Below are 19037 nucleotides of genomic sequence, written 5' to 3'. Positions count from 1 at the left end.
ATGACCTAAGCCGCAGGTTGTGGCAATGCCAGATCCTTAATCTGCTAGTGAGGCCGAGGATCGAATCTGAATCCTCACGGACACTATGTCAGGTTCTTAACCCATGAATCACAGTGGGAACTCCTATCCCATTCTTTTTTACTTCCTTCTGAAACTCCAGTTACATGAATAGTAGACATTTTGACTGTACCTCCAATATTTCTTTGTTCTGCTCTGGTTTGTCCATTTTTCTCTCTCTGTACTTCAGTTTGGTGTTTCCTCTTGACCTGATTTTCAGTTCTCAATTCCCATTTTCTCTTGTGTCTAGAGTCTGCTATTAAGCCCATCCAGATTACATTAATTTCAGATATTGTAGTCTTTCTTCTATGATAGATGTCCAACTGATTCTTTTTTTACAATCTCCAGTTGATATTCTGCATTTTTTGTCTGTTTTGTCACATCATTTCCTCTATTTTGACTGTCTTTTCCTTTATCTCTGTAACCACATTTACCATAGTTATTTTAAATTCCCTGTCTGATAACTCTAGTATCTGAGTCATCTCTTGATCTACTTCTTTTACCTATTTTTTTTCCTTGGATTATAGGGTTTTAATTCTGTTTTTCAATATGCATTATAGTTTTTGATCTAACACTCAACATTATGGATGCAAAATCAGAGAGGCTTTGAGTGAATGATGTTATCATTCTCCAAAGAATGTTAAAATTTGTTCTAGCAGACAGATAGAAAACCAGATTCTCCTTGATCCTGTCAAGACTTGGTTAAGTCCAGACTGTTTCAATTTTTGTCCCTACTACTAGAGTGTGGCCTTTACTCCTAGCTCCTAGGTCATGGCCTTTCTGGGTCTACAACTTAAATCCCTGGGTACTTAACCAAGTTCCTTCTACCTTTTCCCAGCCTGAACTCCAACTTCTGACTTCCTAGCTAAGCTGATGTTCTCTCTTTGTTTTTTGTTTGTTTGTTTGTTTGCTTTATTTTATTTTATTTTTTTGGTTTCTCTCTTACATGTGCAGCATAGGAATGGGTTAAAGACTTGAAGGGAATTTGAATGCAGGGATGTTTGTTTTCTTCTCTATGGGTCTCTTCTCTCTGGATTGTTGCTGTTTTATATCTTAGCCTCTCTGTCATCTCCAAACTCTAACTTCAGTCTCATAAGCCTAATGGACAGCACTCTTTGCGTAGGTTCCAATGTAGCAACTTAGAAATATCCTCAGGGAAAAAGCCAGGGTTGATGAGGAGTCCATGTCAGTACCAGTGCTAGAGCTAAAACATGAGCCACCTAACTCCTCTCTCAGTCCACATATTGTCTTTACTTTCAAAACACAAAAATATTATATTAGAGAAATACATCCCCTAGCTATGAGTCATGTTTGTATGTATTTGAAAAATGTAGGGGAAAAATGACCAAGAAAAAGAATTGTCTCTAATCCCACTAATCAGGGATAACTACTCCTGATATTTTTTGTGTTCCCTTCTAGTAGTTCTTTCTAAGCATATATTGTTAAACAAATTAGTTAATATGTATATAGCTAATGTGTATATATGTCAGTCATTTATTAAGCAATGAGAAGTGCTTTAATTCCAATATTTCATTCAACGCTCACAGTAGTCCAAGGAGGTAGCTTATAATTAATAGCTTTATTTTATACATGTGAAAACTAAGGCTCAAAGGGGGTAACTTGACCAAAGTTACACAACTGGTAAAAGGTAGAGCTAGAGTTTGATCCTGGGTCTGTATGTCTGCCTTTGAACTTTAGTCAGTTAGTCTTTGCTCTGTTTAGCCTCCCAGATGGTAATGCTTCAAAGACTTACCATGAGGATTTCATTATTTGTCTGTAGGAATACTAAAACCAGAGTTAGGAAGGCTCATCACCCACTCTTAGTGATTCCAATGTGACTATTTGTCTGTGCCTTGCCATCTCTTCCATTAGACTGAAAGCCCCATGAGGGCAGGAATGTTGTATGTTTACTGTTGTAACCCCTGGTCCTGGCACATAGTGGAAGGCTCAGGATATAGTTGAGACTTTAAAAATTAAGAGAAAATTTCCTTGATTTTAATATTTTAAGAATGTTTTGAATTGTAAAGGCAGAAAACTGACAGTGGTTTAGAGAATCTTATTTAACCAAAAGATTGGAGGTAAGAAATTCCAGGGTTTATTCAACAGTTCAGCACATCTGGGACTCAGGCCCTATACATCTTTCTGCTAATTCCTCCTAAGTTGTTGGCTTTTTTTCCTCACGTTGGCTTGTGTCCTCATGGTCACAAGATTGCTGCTTCAGATCCAGGCATCAGGTCCACATTCAAAATAGACGGATAGGGCAAAGGAAGGCATCAAGTAGTTTTCCTCTTATGTGTCTTCCTTTTATCAGAAAACAACAACTTTTCCAGAAGCCCCTAGTAGACCTTTTAAACTTTGTGTCCCAAACTCTATCATCTGTAGCTGAAAGGAAATATAGCAGAGGTGAATATTTGTTAAAATAATAGAATAGAATCACGATGGTTGCATCACCCCCGCATCAAATCTGGCCTGGCTCTTGTTTTTGTACAGCCCATAATCAATTTTTTTTTCTTTTTTAAAGAGTAGAGAAAAAAGGAGAAGCATATGCGATAGAACCCATATGCCTGAAATATTTACTATTTAGCTCTTTACAGAAAATGTTTACTAACTCCTAGATTGGATGAATCATGAGTACTTCTGGGGCTTTCACATTATTGCCTTGAATAAAACTGGGGTTTGATTAGCAAGCAGGGAAAAATGAAAGACTAGCTATTGAGTGGCTAGCTGAAGGGTATGCTGTAGAGTTTATCTCTAAACCAGACCAAGCTGGTAAAAATGCATTCATAGGGTGCTTTGAGAGAGATCAGAGTTCCACTTGCTGAAAAATATTCCTCCCACTGGCCTGAGCAAGAACTGGGTATTAGCACCGGGAGGTCCTAGATCAAATTTAGTGGAGTGGCTGGATAATCAGTTTATTAGCCTAGAATCAAAGACCATGAGATTTTATAGATCATCTTGGCCCACTCTCCAATTTTACAGATGAGAAACTGAGACTTAGAGAAGGGAAATATTTGTCTAAAATCACACTCTTGGAGAGTGCTAAAATCAAAATTGTTACTTAGGTCTTCCTGTTATGTCAAATGCTCTTCTTGTTATGTCCCTTTTGGCAGCTCAGAAAAGATCGATTTAATTGACTCACTAGAGCTTCAGTGAGCATGAAGAAATGGGACATAGGACATTTTTATGAAATACAATTGGGAAGAAAACCCTGAACCAGTGAGGTCAAGCCCTGAAGGCCTGATGAGTGGGAACCTGAACAAGAGTGGGTGGGTTGTTTATAGTAACTTGGGTCAAATAAATATTCGTTTCTGACCTGAACAAATTGTGTTTTATTCCTGGCAGATGTCAGTAGATCTTTATGTTTAGAAACATATGGCATACTCACCAACAAGTAGGAAGACTATGACTATAAAATATCATGTTTATTCCTAGTTAGAGCATCTATCCAGAGAGGAAAGCTTAGCAGTGTGGATTGAACATAACTGTACAGGTAGAACAGAAGTTCCTGCAGAAGTCAGGCCCAGAGGATTCCCTGAGCACTTACTACATACAAGACTGCAAAGCCCCAAAGTTAGACAAGGAAGGAACGAGCAGGGAGCCAAACTTAAAATATATTCAGTATCAGGCAGTATGGTGGGCATTATCACAGCCACTATTTTTTCTAATACTCTGGGAGGGAGGAATTTTTTAAAATCCTTATCAGAGTTTATGTGACTTAAGTGTCCTAGCAATTAAGTAATAGAGTTAAGAGTCAAACTTGAAGCAGTCTGATTTTATAGCTGGCTCTCTGTTCACTGTATAAACTCTCTCTTCTGTGGGTCCCTACTTTCAAAGAATGTTCATTCCAGAGGGAAGCTAAGGCACATACTTGAATATTAATAATACAAGTTTGTATGTGATAAATTCCACTTGACTTGTGCAAGGTGTTCAGCCTTGCCATATCAAGCATGTTCTTGGACTCCAACACAACCTCACTGGAAGCTTGTTAGAAATATAGAATCTTGGGCCCATACCAGACCCTGTGAAGCACAATCTGCATGCCCAAGTTTGGGAGACATCACAAGGTTGGAAGGTGACCAGGGAAGGTGTCTTGGAGGAGGTGGCATTTGTGATGGGTCTCATGGGACCTATGTGGTTCCTTTAAGTAAAGGGCTGGGGGCAAAAAGCCACAAGGCAGGTTTTGAGCTTGGAGGGCTTTCCGGATTGTCTTAAGCAGAGAAATTGAAGAATCATGGGAAACAGGGCTAGGAAGATAAGTTTGGGCCATACTGTTGAGAGACTTGAATTCCTACAAGAGGTTTGGAATTTGATAGTTAAAGTGCCACTGGAGGTGCTGAGTGGTGGAGGGACACATCGTTTTTGGAAGACTAGCGTGGAGGGTCAGTGCAGGTGGGTTAGAGCCAGGAAGGCACTTCAGGGGCTTCCACTTGGTCCAGGTCAGCTGATGAGGCTGTAGACCAGCAGGATAGAGAGGAGTGGAGAGATAGGAGTGGGCTGATAGGGTGGGTCCAGAGAACAGGAGTCCAATGGGAGTCCTTGGGATTCTTGTTTCCCTCCTTGGGAAACAGAACAAATTGAACACAGCCCCAGAATGTCCAAGTCCTCTAGCCTCCAGGCTATTGTTTCCTTAATATCTCAGTCAAATGACTTCAGTCTCTATCTTGTATCCTAGGCAGGAGTCCAGAGTTTCCCCTTCATCTCCAAGAGTTACCAGACACTGCGTGTATGAGTGAGATGGTCCATGCTAAGTCCTGTTCCCTCTCCTCTTTGACAGCTTCTAACAACCGCCATTCCCCTGTCCTGCCTGCCCCTCTGGAATATACCTGCTTCCTTCATCACCCCCCAACCTTTCACCAACTCATCATGGCTATCACTGACTGACTGCTGGTGACAGAGGATATTTATAGCACAGGGACAGGAAAATTTGGAATTTAACAGCACGGTGGCCTAGACTGGGGTCCCAGTGGGTCATAACGTAATGTGACTCATCCTTATTGTGTTAAAATCTGATCACATTTCTGGGACCCATAGTTGAAAGTTACCTACCTCTCTCACTCCACTCAGCTCATTTAGCATGTCGGGTTATTTTCTAATTTGAGATCTTATACGTTCATAAGAAGGGGTTCCAGAGAAGAGAAAATGTGGTTAAATTCTTCCATATTCCCACTGAGCTGTGAACCAAAGCCCCCACGCCCGCCAACAGCAGGAAGGCAGACAGCTGCCAGAGCAAGGGCAGTGGCTCAGAGTGGGACGTCCACGGTCAGGGGAGTTTCACAGAGAAGTCCCCCCACCATGGCTTTTCCAAACCGGATTGTCCTCGTAGAGTGAACACTTCAGTTAGAGTCCTGGCTGGGAACTGAGGTGCAGTACCACTGGTGGGCTCATGAGGCCCGTGCTTAGGTTAGGATTTAAGACTCTTCCCCTTCTTCAGCCTCTATATCCATGCTGCCGTCACAGCTGCCCTCTCTGGCTCCCGGAGTGTCTGTCTGTCCTCTCCTCCGGTAGAGAGTTAGGTAGACCCAACTCTGGGGGTGCAGCCACGGCCCGGGCCCCTCCTTACCTCTACCCCCCTCCCTGAGGGGAAGAGGGTGTGTCTGGTTGACCGTCTCACTGGCACTTAATATGCACTTACACTCAGTAAGTGTTTATTAAGTAATGGATATTAGCAAAGCGAAATACTGTAAAGCCATGCCAGATTAGGAGTGGTATTTGTAATTCACTTTTAGGTCTTGATGCTCCAGGACCACTTAACCATTGGAAGAGATTCTTCCTTCGGATGTTTCCTCCTTAATAGGGTCTTTTAATTTGTTCAAAATTAATTACAGTATTTTTGAATGGATAACATATTCATATGGTTCAAATATCAAAATACTCTAAAGGTACTCACTGGGAAATCTTCCCACCTCTGTCTTCTCTCCTCAGCTCCCTATTGGGAAGCACTTTTATTTGTATATTGTGCATTCTTTCAGCATTTTCAATATTTATTGCATATTCTTCCAGCATTTTATTTGTACAAATAAAATTTTAAATATATGGGGGTTGCCACTTTTTACACACAAAAAAGTAGCACTTTATACGCATTTTTTTCCAGTGACTCGCCTGAAAACCTGATAAACCCGAATGTTCCCTATCAGTAAGAACAGAGAGAGCATTCTCATTCTTTTCTTGTTTTTAATTGTATTTTTCACAGCTTTGTAGTATTCCACTGTGAGCATGTACTGTAATTTAGGTAACTAGGTGAGCACTGGGCTGTTTCCACACTTTTGTGGTTACAGCCAAGTTGCAATGGATAACTTCGCGTAAGGTCATTTTCAATGTGTCCAGGAGTAGCAGCAGGATCTGTCCGCAGACCTGGAGACTGCTGAATAAAGGGCATGTGAGATTCCAGTAGATTCTGTGAAATGTCCTTCCGTAGGAGGAGGCACCATTTTGCACTCTCCCAGCAAGGTAGGAGGGCACCTTCTCCCACAGCTTCATGGCAGAGTTGTGTGGTTGTGGATTGGATTTTTGCCAGTCTGATAAGTGAGAAATGGTGTTTTAGTGTAGTTTCCTTTTTAATTCATTGAGATTAATGATCTTTTCACACTTTAGGGACATTTGCATTTTTCCAACCAACTGCGTGTCATAGGCTTTGCCTAAGTTTTTCTCTTGATTCTTGGTCTTTTTCCTTCTGGTTTTGTTGGAGCTCTTTCTGTGGTGGGGAGGTAAGACCATTGTCTGTGGTAGGATTGCAGTTTTCCCAAGCGGGTCATTATCTTTGTACTTATGGTGTATTTCTCCCCCCACCCCGCCCTGCCCCACAGAGCAGCTTTGGACTTCTTATGTAGTAAAAGTTTCTCAGTTTTTTTGGTATGACTCCAGGGTGTGTATCAGAGTTAGAAAGGCCCACTCCTACTACAGGATTATGAAGGAATTCACCCAGAGGAGGTGAAAGGAAGCAGGTGTGGGGCCCTCTCCGAGCAGAGCTGCCAACATCACAGTTTTGTTTGGGACTTAGCCCTGTTCCCACGGGGAGAAGGGTTTGCTGCCAGGGGCTGATGTCCACTGCCAAAGGCCTGGGTCCAAAGGCCTGGGTCCAGGCACCCTGATCATCAGCTGGTGCTCTTTGCAGGGCCTGGAAAGGAGGTAGATAAGGGGAAATGAAATGTTTGGCAGCCCCATGTTCCCAACAGGTGAGGTCTAGCCAGGTGCAGTCTGATTCGTATAATGAAAGGAAATAGAATTAGGACTTTGAAGTGAAACTTGAGACTCACATAAATTTGAACCTTTCCTGGGATTTGAACAGAAGTAATTAATTTAGAAACTTTCGCCCTCAGTATTGAACTCTGCCACACTGGCTCTAGGCAGGAAATATTCTAGAAGAGGGTCCCAAATATCATGAATTCAGTCAGCATAGAGGCAGAAAATAAATGATTAGGTAGATAGTATGTTCTCTAAAGTCTTTAGTCCAGGGCTACAGGTTTGAAGAGAGCACGAGGTGCGTTTATGGTTGGATTCGGGGAGGTTAAGCTGTCAACTAGACTGGGTCCCTCTCCTGGCTCCACTGCTAAACTGCGTGACCACAGACATAATACCTCACTCCTCTGAGCCTCGGTTTCTTCCTCTGTAAAAGGGAATCATACTAATAATTAAACCTAACACTGGGTAAGCACTAAGTATACATCAAGCACTGTGCATGATGTTTCACATGAGTTAAATCATCCACTGTCTCAGGAAGCTATGGAAAAAGTTTCTTGTTTTTTTTTTTTGCTTTTTTAGGGCCCCACGTGAGGCTTGTGGAAGTTCCCAGGCTAGGAGTTGAATCAGAGCTGCAGCTGCTGGCCTACACCACAGCTCACAGCAACGCCGGATCCTTAACCCACTGAGCGAGGCCAGGAATCAAACCTGAGTCCTCACGGATCCTAGTCGGGTTGTAACTGCTGAGCCACAATGGGAGCTCCCAGAAGCTATGAAGACTTTATGCAGTAATGTAAAGAGCTTTGCCCAGTGCCTGGTGCATTATAAGACTGCAATAAACATTCCCTGATAGTATTACTACTTTATATTCTCACCGCAATCAGATGGGTGGTCTCCACCTTTAACTGTGGGATTATCTTAGCCATTCATTCAGTCCACAGATACTTCCACGGGTGGGTGCTGCAGACACACTGGTGAGTATGGTCTACGCCCTACAGAGTTGACAAACCAGCAAAGCAGAGTCTGCACATGGTGGTTACACCTATGACAAGGGCTTTGCTGGGAAGTGAATAACTCTGGCCCAGGTGCCAGGCTTACCAGACCCAGGCCTGGGGGACAGTGGTTTAGTTACCCCTCATGGTTAGCACTTGGTACTGTTATTACCCCTATTTTACAAACAGGGAAACTAAGGTTCCAAAGTTTGTTTGAGGTCACACAGCTAGCAAGTGATGGAGCCAGGATGTGAGCCTGGACATTTGGCCCCAGAGATGGTATTAGGAGATAGATCCAGAAAGGGGAGTAGAGACGCTCACCACTGGGTGTTGGACAGGGATTCCCTAGATAGGGGTGAGTGGGGGACTTTTAGGATCCATTACTGCAAAGTGGGAGCAGACCAGGATGGCAGGGAGAAGACCAGGCACTGGGCAGCTTCTCAGTGGGAGGCTTTTTAAGCAGATGCTGCTTTCTGGCTTTGGCAGGATGCGCAGGGCGGGCCTGAAGGGTGGATGGCTCCGTGGGTGCTGTGAGTGGCTCCAGGAATCTTGTCAGCCTGGAATTCTGCCTTCTAGGATGAGTCTTATTTGGTTTGAGGCATTTCTGCCTATTAAGATGAGAAGGCATTTGGCAAGGCCAATTCCTGAAGTCTCTATCAATCAGGGCTATTTCCACCTTCCCCAAAGGGGCTCTCCTGTCCTCTTTGCCTAGCTGGCTCCTGCTGCCCCTTCAGACCCTGAGGCTGGGCTTGTACCCTACCCTTGGTTGCCATTGCCTCTTGGACCTGCCCTTCTCAGCTCTTGCCTGGAATTACATTTTATTTGCTGAAAATTTGACCTCAAGAGAGCAGAGACCATGTCTGTTTTCTCCCCCCATTAGCCGCTGACACAGGGCTGGGACACACTCAGTGAATATCTATGAAGGAGCACATGAGTTATGAGCCCTTCTCGTGAATTAGGATTGAGACCCATCATGTAGAGGGTCAGGCCTGGGGGTGACGCACACCCTCTTTGGGGAAAAGAGGCTGGGAATGAAGGTACCAATGGTCTAGGGGGAAAGGGGCCCAGAGAGGTAGAAGGCACCTGTTGGGTGACTGAGCCAGAGGGTCCCTGTTGGCTCCAGGTAGACCAGTTCTCATCTGCTGTCTGTAGACTCCATATGCTGATCACCGAATGAGGTCTAGTCTCCTCTCTTGGGCTGCATGACTTCCTGAAAAATTTTCAGCCTCATGCGAACCTGTTTTCTTATTTATAAAATAGGGGTATAAAACGAACTCATAGCACTGTTGGGAGAAACAAAATGAGACAGGAGATCAAGTGCTGCACTGTGCCTGGCGTAACTACTTGGCCAATGAATGCTATTAGTATTGTTATGGTATTTATTATTATCATTTTTTTTTTGTCTTTTTGTCTTTTAGGGCTGCACTGGTGGCATATGGAGGTTCCCAGGTTCGGGGTTGAATCAGAGCTGCAGCTGATGGCCTACGCTACAGCCCCAGCAACGTGGGATCCGAGCCGCGTCTATGACCTACACCACAGCTCATGGCAACGCCAGATCCTTAACCCACTGAGTGAGGTCAGGGATGGAACCTGCATCCTCATGGATGCCAGTCGGGTTTGTTAACCACTGAGCCATGATGGGAACTCCTTTTATGATATTTTTTTAAATGTATCTTGTTTTTAACATATTGTGTTTAATCCTCTAGTCATCATAAGTTATGATTCGCATGTTTAGATGAGGGCCCGCAAACTTGGATGAGTCAAGTAAGTGACCGCTTAGGCCCCCCCCCAGACTTAGGGGCAACGCTGGAATTCAAACGCAGGTGGGCCAGCCCTCGAAGCCAGTCCTCTTACCAGAAATGGGCCCTCACAAAGTTTAGGTGGGAAAAAAAATCTGACACAGTAGTGATGGGTATCCCCTGAATGGGAGACCTGGTGGCAGAATCTCAGAAGGGGGTACTTTTCCAGCTCCATTTGCCTTTCCCTCCTCCATGCCTTTCCTCATGATGCTTGCACCCCTGCCCCGCCCCCTGCAACCCCAACATCCTCCTCTCGAAGTCTGACCTGTCCTTGTAAATGTGCATGAGATCGTTTACAAGCCAGGATGTGCTGTGACCCTCACTTGTTTTAAGTTAGGGGTATGTGTGTGCTTGGCTGTGAAAGAGAACATTGAAAAACGACTGGAGGTTAAGCGAATAAAGAGTTGACAATAGTTCTTTCTGGTGAACGGTGCTTAGATTTCCAGAGATTTCTATTTTCCCTATATTTTCCACATTACAGAAAAATGAACACGTATTATTTTTGTAAACAGTAAAAAAAAAAGTTATCTTTTAAATCCTGATCATTTCTTCACAATTAGCTCGAATGCCACCTCCTATTTGGAGCCGTGATGTCCCCTGCTATGTGCTTAACCTGTGGGGTCCCATCTATGCAGTCATGTTTATTTGCCCCTGTTAAGCTTCTGGAGCAGAGGCGGCCTCCCTTGCCTGCTTCCTGTGGTAGATCCCAGCTGAACAGAATCACTCCAAGGCCTCCCAGCCAACTGGGCAGAGCAGCGCAGGGCAGCCTTTGCTAAGGGGCTCCTGCAGCTGATGTTTTCAAGCTCTTAGCTCTGAGTTCACCTCACTCGGTCCTCCCAAGTCCTCCCCTTCAAGGTAGGCGTTATTGTTACCCCCAGTTTGGAGAGCAGAGACTGTCTTAAAGCTTCACAGGATTACTAGGTGTCACATAGCACCTCTCCATCACCCTCGCCCCACTCCACCACTCGACCAGGACCTGTGCTGCAGCCACTGGCTTCTGGGAAGGTGGCCTGGTCTTTTATCTGTCCCACACCTTCTCCTCCCTCCTTCGGACTGCATCCCATCTGGTTCCCATCCCTGGCCCAGTCCAGGGCTCAGCTCACTCTCAGTGCCTCCCAGGAGGCCTCTCTGATAGCCTCTGCTTTTTCATGCAGTCTGGGTTGACGGAATCCTGTTTTCCTAACCTGCATTTGTCATTCCTTACTGAACTTGGCCTCTCTCTACTATTTGACTTTCTTGTTCCCCAACCAGACTCAAGGACAAGAGCGTAATTCCTTTTTCCCCAGTGTCTAGCTGGCATACATTAGGTGTTCAATGAATATTTGTGGAATTAAAATAATCCATTCAGTAGCCCTTTAAAATGACCATTTTTACAAGTGAAGAAAATGAAGCTCAGAAGTCGAGGGTTTGTCTCAGTCATGGCCAGTAAGGTTTTTAATTGATTTTAGAACATAGATCTTTGGACGTGTAGCCCAGATTGACTGATGTGCTAACATTTAAAAAAAACAAGAGAAACAAATACTAGCAATTTTAGGGGGAACAAAAACATAAATTATGTGTCAGCATAAGCTAGGCAGAGATATATTTAGGTTGTTTATACATTTTTTTCCTTGTTTAAAAAAATTCAATTCATCATTTTTTTAAATATAGCTTTGCTTTCTTTTCAATTATTTACTTAGTATGATAGCTAGGAGTTGTGGGGCAAAGTGAAAGGATATTTCAGATAGCTCTCAACATCATTACAAAATTATTTACAAAACCATTGTACCACTTAAAACTACCTTGAGAGAAGTATGAGACTTTCAGTTTTACCATTTAGATACCATCATCGGGGATTATTATTATTTAAAATTTGTGTTGCTCTTAGAGATATAAAACTGTTCATTTCTTTGTGAACAACTGAGGTTGAATATTGTTCTTTGAGTCTATTTACCTACATTCTTGTGAGATCCATATATTCATGCTCTTCATGTTCCTTTTTGTGAGATATATATATATATTTTTTTTTTTTTTGGCCACCCCAAGGTGTATGAAAGTTCCCAGGCCAGGGACTAGATCCAAGCCACAGTTGCAACTTCGCTGCAGCTGCGGCAATGCCAAATCCTTAACTCCTGCACTGGGCCAGGGATTGAACCTGCGTCCCAGCATGGCAGAAATACCACCCATTCCCTTGTGCCACAGCAGGAACTCCTATGCTATATAAATATATATTTCATATATATATCACATTTGTGAAAGGCAGACTCAACTATTTAACTAAGTGCCAAGTAGAAGACACTGTCTGGATGAAACACAAAGATGACTAAGATATCATCTCTGCTTTCTTCTTTTTTTAAAAAAAATTGAAATAATTGACATACAATTCTATACTATTTTCAAGTGTAAAACATGATGATTCAATATCCGTATATATTGCAAAATGATTACCATAGGAATCTACTAACATCTGTCCCCATGCATAATTGCAGAATTTTTTTTCTTGGGATGAGAACTTTTAAGATTTACTCTCTTAGCAATTTTAAAATATGCAGTACAGTATGGTTAACTGTAGTCACCATGCTGTACATGACATCCCCATGACTTATTTATTTTATAATTGGAAGTACATACTTTCTGACTCCCTTCACCCATCCCCTACCCCCACCCCTGGCAACCACCAATCTGTATCAGTTCTCTTTATCCGTGAACTTTTTTTTGTTTCACATGTAAGTGAAATCGTATGGTATTCTCTGACTTATCTCACTTAGCTTAATGCCCTCAAGGTCCATCATTATTGTTGCAAATGGCAAGATTTCATTCTTTTTTTATGGCTGAATTATATATACATATATAAAATACTTTCTTTAGCCATTCATCTATCCATGGATGCTTAGGTTGTTTCCATGTCTTGGTTATTGTAAATAATGCTGCAGTGAACATGGGATGCAGAGATCTTTTCTTATTAGTGTTTTTGTTTTCTTCAAATAAATGCCCAGAAGTGGAATTTCTATATCATATGGTAGTTCTATTTTGAAGTTTTTGATGAACTTCCATACTGTTTTCCATAGGTGCTACGCCAATTTACATTCCCACTGATAGTTCATGAGAGTTCTCTTTTTTCCACATCCTCACCAGCACTTGTTATTTCTTGTCTTTTTGATAATAGCCATTCTAAAAGGTATAAGGTCTCATTGTGGTTTTGATTTGCATTTCCCTGATGATTAGTGATGTTGAGTATCTTTTCATGTACCTATTGGCCATCTATATGTCTTCTTTGGAAAAATGGCTATTCAGATCTGCCCATTTTTAAATTGGATTGTTTGGGGTTTGGGGGCATTTTGTTGTTGTTGTTTTGCTATTGAGTTGTATGAGTTCTTTATATATTTTGAATATTAACCCCTCATCAGATACATGATTTGCAAATAGTTTCTCCCATTCAGTAAGTTGCCTTTTTGTTGTTGATGATTTCCTTTGCTGTACAAATGATTTTTAGTTTGATGTAATCTGACTTATTTATCTTTGCTTTTGATATCAAATCCAAAAAAATCATTACCAAGACCAATGTCAAGGAGCTTATTGCTTATCCTTTTCTTCTTCTCGGACTTTTATGATTTCAGGTTTTACATTCAAGTCTTTAATTGGTTTTAAGTTAATTTTTGTGTATGGTGTAAGATAATGGTCCAGTTTATTTTGCATGTTGTTGTCCAGTTTTCTCAGCACCATTTATTGAAAAGACAGTCCTTTCCCCATTGTATATTCTTGGCTCCTTTGTCATAAATTAATTGGCTGTGTGTGAGTTTAATTTCTGGGCTCTCTATTCTGTTCCATGGATCTGTGTGTCTATTTTTATGCCAATACCATACTGTTTTGATTATTATAGCTTTGTGATACAATTTGAAATCAGGCATCCTTGCCTTTTTAAATAGAATCTTCTTAAGTAGGATACTCAAGTCAGAAAGATGAATATGGATATGTATAAAAATAATGATCCAGATGGCTAAACTGTTCAACTGAAAAAGAAGTAATCGTATGTAGAGAAACAGAGTTAGAATTAATTATTCCTGATTTGGAGGGTATCAGGAAAGGCTTCAAGGAGGTGGTGTTGTATATTCTAAACTGGAAAGGATTACAAACATTTGGAAGTAACTCCACATTGACAAAGCAACATAAACAGGTGTTGAGCCCATGATGTGTTGGGCATTTTGTCCCTGAGAACATTTTGTGTTACTGTTGGTATCAGGATGGTTTTAGTGGAGTGACTACCCAATGAAAAGAGGTTTCATTAGCTCAGAAAAGTGTATTATCTCACAGAACAAAGAGGTAACAATTTTTAGGCTTGGCTAATCAGAGGCATGGCGTGACATTTAGAATCCCCAAGTTTCCCCCTTTTACTTCTGTGCCTTCCTTGGTATTGACTTCATCCTGAGGCTACTCTTCTCCCAATTGAAAGTTTGCCACCTCAGTCCAGTTACCATGGCTACCCACAGCCATGTTCAAAAGCAGGACAGATCAGGATGTGTCTTCTTTTTCTTTCTCCCTCCCTCCCTCCTTCCCTCCTTCCCTCTCTCCCTCCATCCCTCCCTCCCCACTTCCTTCCTTAAAAAAAAAAAAAGATTTTTTTTCTCACATTTTTGGGCCAGAAATTCAAAATCAAGTCCTTCATTCCTTTTTGACAGGGAAAAATAACTTTCCCAGAAGCATTCAGAAAGCTTCTTCTTAATCTGATAGGCCAGCACCATATCACATACTCCACCTAATCCTCAGGGGCTAGAAGACAAAAAATTACCATGATAGACTTAAATTAATTAGCATTCACTTCTCTCGGATTTGAGAGGGGATAACTCTCCCTGAACACACAGCCCCTTTAAATTAAGATTCTATTAATAAGGAAGAAGGTGAATATGTACAGTTGTTGAATAAACAACAACATCTTCACATTTTTTGAGCATTTTAGTCAGATTTATACCAATGCTGATAAATTTCCATCAATAAAATATTTTCTAAACTCAACTTCATTAAGCTAATTCACTTAAAAATATTTTCATGCAGTATACTTCATTTTCTTCCACCTCCATTTTTGTTTTATTTAAATTATTTCATGACTACAAATTCTTTCCCATATAAACCTTAACCCAGTGCACCACAGTGGGAAGTCCATTTTCTATATAAATCCTATACCACAAATTTATTTCATTGACTGTTTTACATGTATTTATTAACTTTTGTTGATTATATTTGTAGATTTTGACATCATTTTCTTTTGAGACTATTATCTGTACCAGTTCTCTTGGGTAAAATTTTGTGGGTCGGGAAATTTTATTTTATGAATAACCTTCAGTAGGAATTGGATGAGGCTAATAAAATGTAGTTCTCAGTTAATCCATGATAAAATTGTGAGTAGTTTTTAGATATGCAAAGATTGATCTGTTATTCAAGATTGCTGTGTTGCAGAGATCAGCAGACTAGAACTCCACAGACTAAACCTGGCCTGATGCCTGTTTTCATAGGGGTGTAAACCAAGAATTTTTTTTATAGATGAATGTTGGTAATCTGTTGGATGAAAAGGAGTGTGACCTTTGCACCTCAGTTAAGAAAAATGTTACCTGCTCCCCCCAAATTAATTTCTTTTTTTATTAATAGACCCATATTACAAGAACTATGTTCAATTAATATTATTATATTTGGAGGAGTTCCCATTTGGCTCAGCAGAAACAAATCCGCCTAGTATCCATGAGGATGCAGGTTCAATCCCTGGCCTTGCTCAGTGGGTTAAGGATCTGGTGTTGCCGTGAGCTGTGGTGTAGGTTGCAGACATGGCTTGGATCCTGCGTTGCTGTGGCTGTGGTGTAGGCCAGCGGCTATAGCTCTGAATGGACCCCTAGCCTGAGAACCTCCATATGCTGCAGGTATGGCCCTAAAAAGAAAAAAAAAAAAGAAGAAGAAGAGAGAAAAAAACCCTATTATATTTTGAATTTTGTCAATGAGAGTTTTGTAGAATTTGTCTTCTCTCTTGTTATGTAAATAACATAATATTTTTTATTTTACCTCTTGGCCCCCAAATCCCCAAATATTCACTATCTGACCCTTTATAGAAGAAGTTTGCCAACCCCTGCTCTCTTATATTGCTAATCTGGCTCTTCTGAACCCTTACTCTCCCTGCCCTACACTGTCTGTTCCATTAGAGTTACAAGGAGCAAATGGCACGTGAGGTCAGTATGTTCTTAGGGTCAGACTCATCCAGTCAAATGTGCAGCTTTAGTGGTGAAGATAGCAAGGTGGATGAGTACAGTCGTATTGTTCAGTGATGAAGACAGAGAGCTCTGCCAACTGTAATGTTATTATGTCATATAAAAATTATAAATTGGGAGTTCCTGTCGTGGCGCAGTGGTTAACGAATCTGATTGGGAACCATGAGGTTGCGGGTTTGGTCCCTGGCCTCGCTCAGTGGGTCAAGGATCCAGCATTGCTCCGATTCGACTCCTAGCCTGGGAACCTCCATATGCCGTGGGAGCGGCCCTAGAAAAAAAGACCAAAAAAAAAAAATATCTATCTATCTATCTATCTATCAATAAATTGGGAGTTCCCATCATGGCGCAGTGGTTAACGAATCCGACTAGGAACCATGAGGTTGTGGGTTCGAACCCTGGCCTTGCTCCGTGGATCAAGGATCCGACGTTGCCGTGAGCTGTGGTGTAGGCCGGCGGCTGCAGCTCCAATTTGATCCCTAGCCTGGGAACTTCCATATGCTGTGGGAGTGGCCCTAGAAAAGGCAAAAAGACAAATATATATATATTTTTTTTTTCTTAAAGTGTGGTAAGTCTAGACCATGTTGGAAAAGCCAAAATATCGTTGCTTTCAAAGCATCAACGTTTGAGGCCAAAATATCGTTGCTTTTCAAAGCATCAACGTTTGGGAGATCTGGAGGGCCTTGGATGTTTTCCCACAGAAGTTCATTCCTTTTCCTTTCATTTGACAGATGAGGAAAAAGAAAATAATAGAGCATCCAAGCCCCACTCGACTCCTGCTACTCTGCAATGGTAAGTCTGTTTTAAGCAAGTCCTCTCTTGCTGGGAAGCTCATATGTCCTCCTGCCTATAGGACAGCACATCACTTGTGTATTTTAACATTGTTGTAATAACTTGACATCCACTGGGGGCTGTGCAGTCAATTTAATTTGCAGGTATGTATAAAATACTCAACTTCGATATAGCCTGGAGATTTGAATTTTCATGTTTATTTTATTTGGGAGCGGTTTTTTTTTTTTCATCATTAAAATGCTGGCAAGGACTGGATTCCACATGGATGTTATTAATTTTAATAGTCTCCCTTATTTTAATTAACAGCATTGCTACAAATTATAGAAACATAATTTCTATATGTTTCCTCTATAGGGTCTGTTCATCCTGACCAATGAACCCTTAACAAATTAATAATGAATTACAGCTATGCTATACCTGTTTTACATTAATCACATTAATGTGAATTATCCACTAGAGTGACTCTCTTTAATATTTGGAGCTCCTGGACTTGATAGTATTACATCAAGTTTAAGTAGTTACACTCACGTTTGATATTACAGATAAATTCTCATGTTTAAATAGTTACACTCCTGTTTGATATTTAAGTAGTTACACTCCTGTTTGATATTTACAGATAATGTGTAAGTAAAGCTCTTAGAGGAGAATGTATGTTTTTTTTTGTTTGTTTGTCTTTTCTAGAGCCACTCCTGCAGCATATGGAGGTTCCCAGGCTAGGGGTCCAATCGGAGCTGTAGCCACCAGCCTACGCCAGAGCCACAGCAATGTGGGATCTGAGCTGCATCTGTGACCTACGCCACAGCTCACGGCAACGCCAGATCCTTAACCCACTGAGCAAGGCCAGAGATCGAACCCACAACCTCATGGCTCCTACTCGGATTTGTTTCCGCTGCACCATGATGGGAACTCCAGAGGAGAATTTATGTTATAGCTTTGAACACCAAGGCTGTCTATGCCTGAGACTCACCCCTTAGAGGATCTGGTCAATTAAGGCCATTACTCCCCTAGCATTACAGCAGCAAAGCTGAAAGAAGTAAGGGACAAAGGGGAAGGAGAGAGAAGTGAGGAGGTGAAAGGAACAAATCTCCATGCCACCTACATGCTAAGCAGTTTGTGTACTTGCCTCATTTCATCCTCACAATCCTATGAGGTTGGTACTGTTGTGCCCATTTCACAGATGAGGAAAATAAAGCCTAGACAGTGAAATCATTTGCCTGAATATACACACAGCTGTGAAGTGGCAGAGGCAGGAGCCTGGCTGGGTCACTTTAACTGAAAAGCCTATGCTTTGGAAGAAAGGAAAGAGAAACATCGGGAAGGATGGAGAAGAGACCAGATCAGAAAAGGAAACAGACAGGCTTTAATGAGTAAATTGCATTAGAGTTTCTTGACTAATCCATCCACAGGTGAGAGGAAAACAACACTGGGAGAAAGCCTTCAGGAATGTTAACTCAATCTCCTCTAACAAGGGTCTCAATTGTCAACTTATTTTACTTATTTTACTATGAGGACAGCAAAGGTTGTTTTCAAGAGCTCCATTTCCAGTGTTTTGGCTTTTTCTCCATCCATTTGTCCCTACATTCTTTTTGTCATTGCATTTGCTCCTTTTCACTTTATTTAAAATTCTACTCCACTTCCTTGGTCAATCTCCCCCTGCACCCTTTCCCCTAACTTATGGCCACACGAATTCCCTTAATGCCAGAATATTGAATGTAAAGGACTGGAAATGGGAGTGAGAGTTTCTAAGAAATGCCAGGAATCAACAGACATTCTTGCTTTAATAATCTGAACATGTTGTACATTTCAGAATAAACCATTTGAAAGGGACTAGAAGAAAATCACCTTGTTCATGTCTGTTTTCCCGTGATTCTCTGATGTCTGCCTGGCAATGGCAAGGCTGCAGATAGTGAAATCTCTTAAATCAAACTGCCAGGAATTAACTCCTAGCTCTGCTTTTCCAGCCCTGTAGCAGTGGGCCAGGTGCTTCACGTCTCTGT

At 41.6% G+C, this 19037-nt stretch overlaps 1 protein-coding gene across 5 annotated transcripts in view; it reads left to right on the top strand.

The window, feature by feature from the left end:
- RFX4 (regulatory factor X4) overlaps positions 1-19037 on the top strand; it is a 168505-nt gene that overhangs the window by 38138 nt on the left and 111330 nt on the right. For all 5 annotated transcript variants that reach the window (XM_021091569.2, XM_021091568.2, XM_084955470.1 and 2 more), the window contains exon 3: positions 16980-17040. In XM_021091569.2, coding sequence (XP_020947228.1) covers positions 16980-17040 — 61 coding nt within the window. The remainder of the gene's footprint in view (positions 1-16979; positions 17041-19037) is intronic.

The sequence above is a fragment of the Sus scrofa genome, chromosome 5 (genome assembly GCF_054392235.1).
Source record: "Sus scrofa isolate SSC_HxYL_T2T_F1_AM1 chromosome 5, Sscrofa_HxYL_maternal_Yorkshire_Landrace_v2.0, whole genome shotgun sequence".
Taxonomy (NCBI): Eukaryota; Metazoa; Chordata; class Mammalia; order Artiodactyla; family Suidae; genus Sus; species Sus scrofa.
The sequence above is the reverse complement of the archived record's forward strand: the minus strand, read 5'-3'. Positions and strand labels throughout refer to the sequence as shown.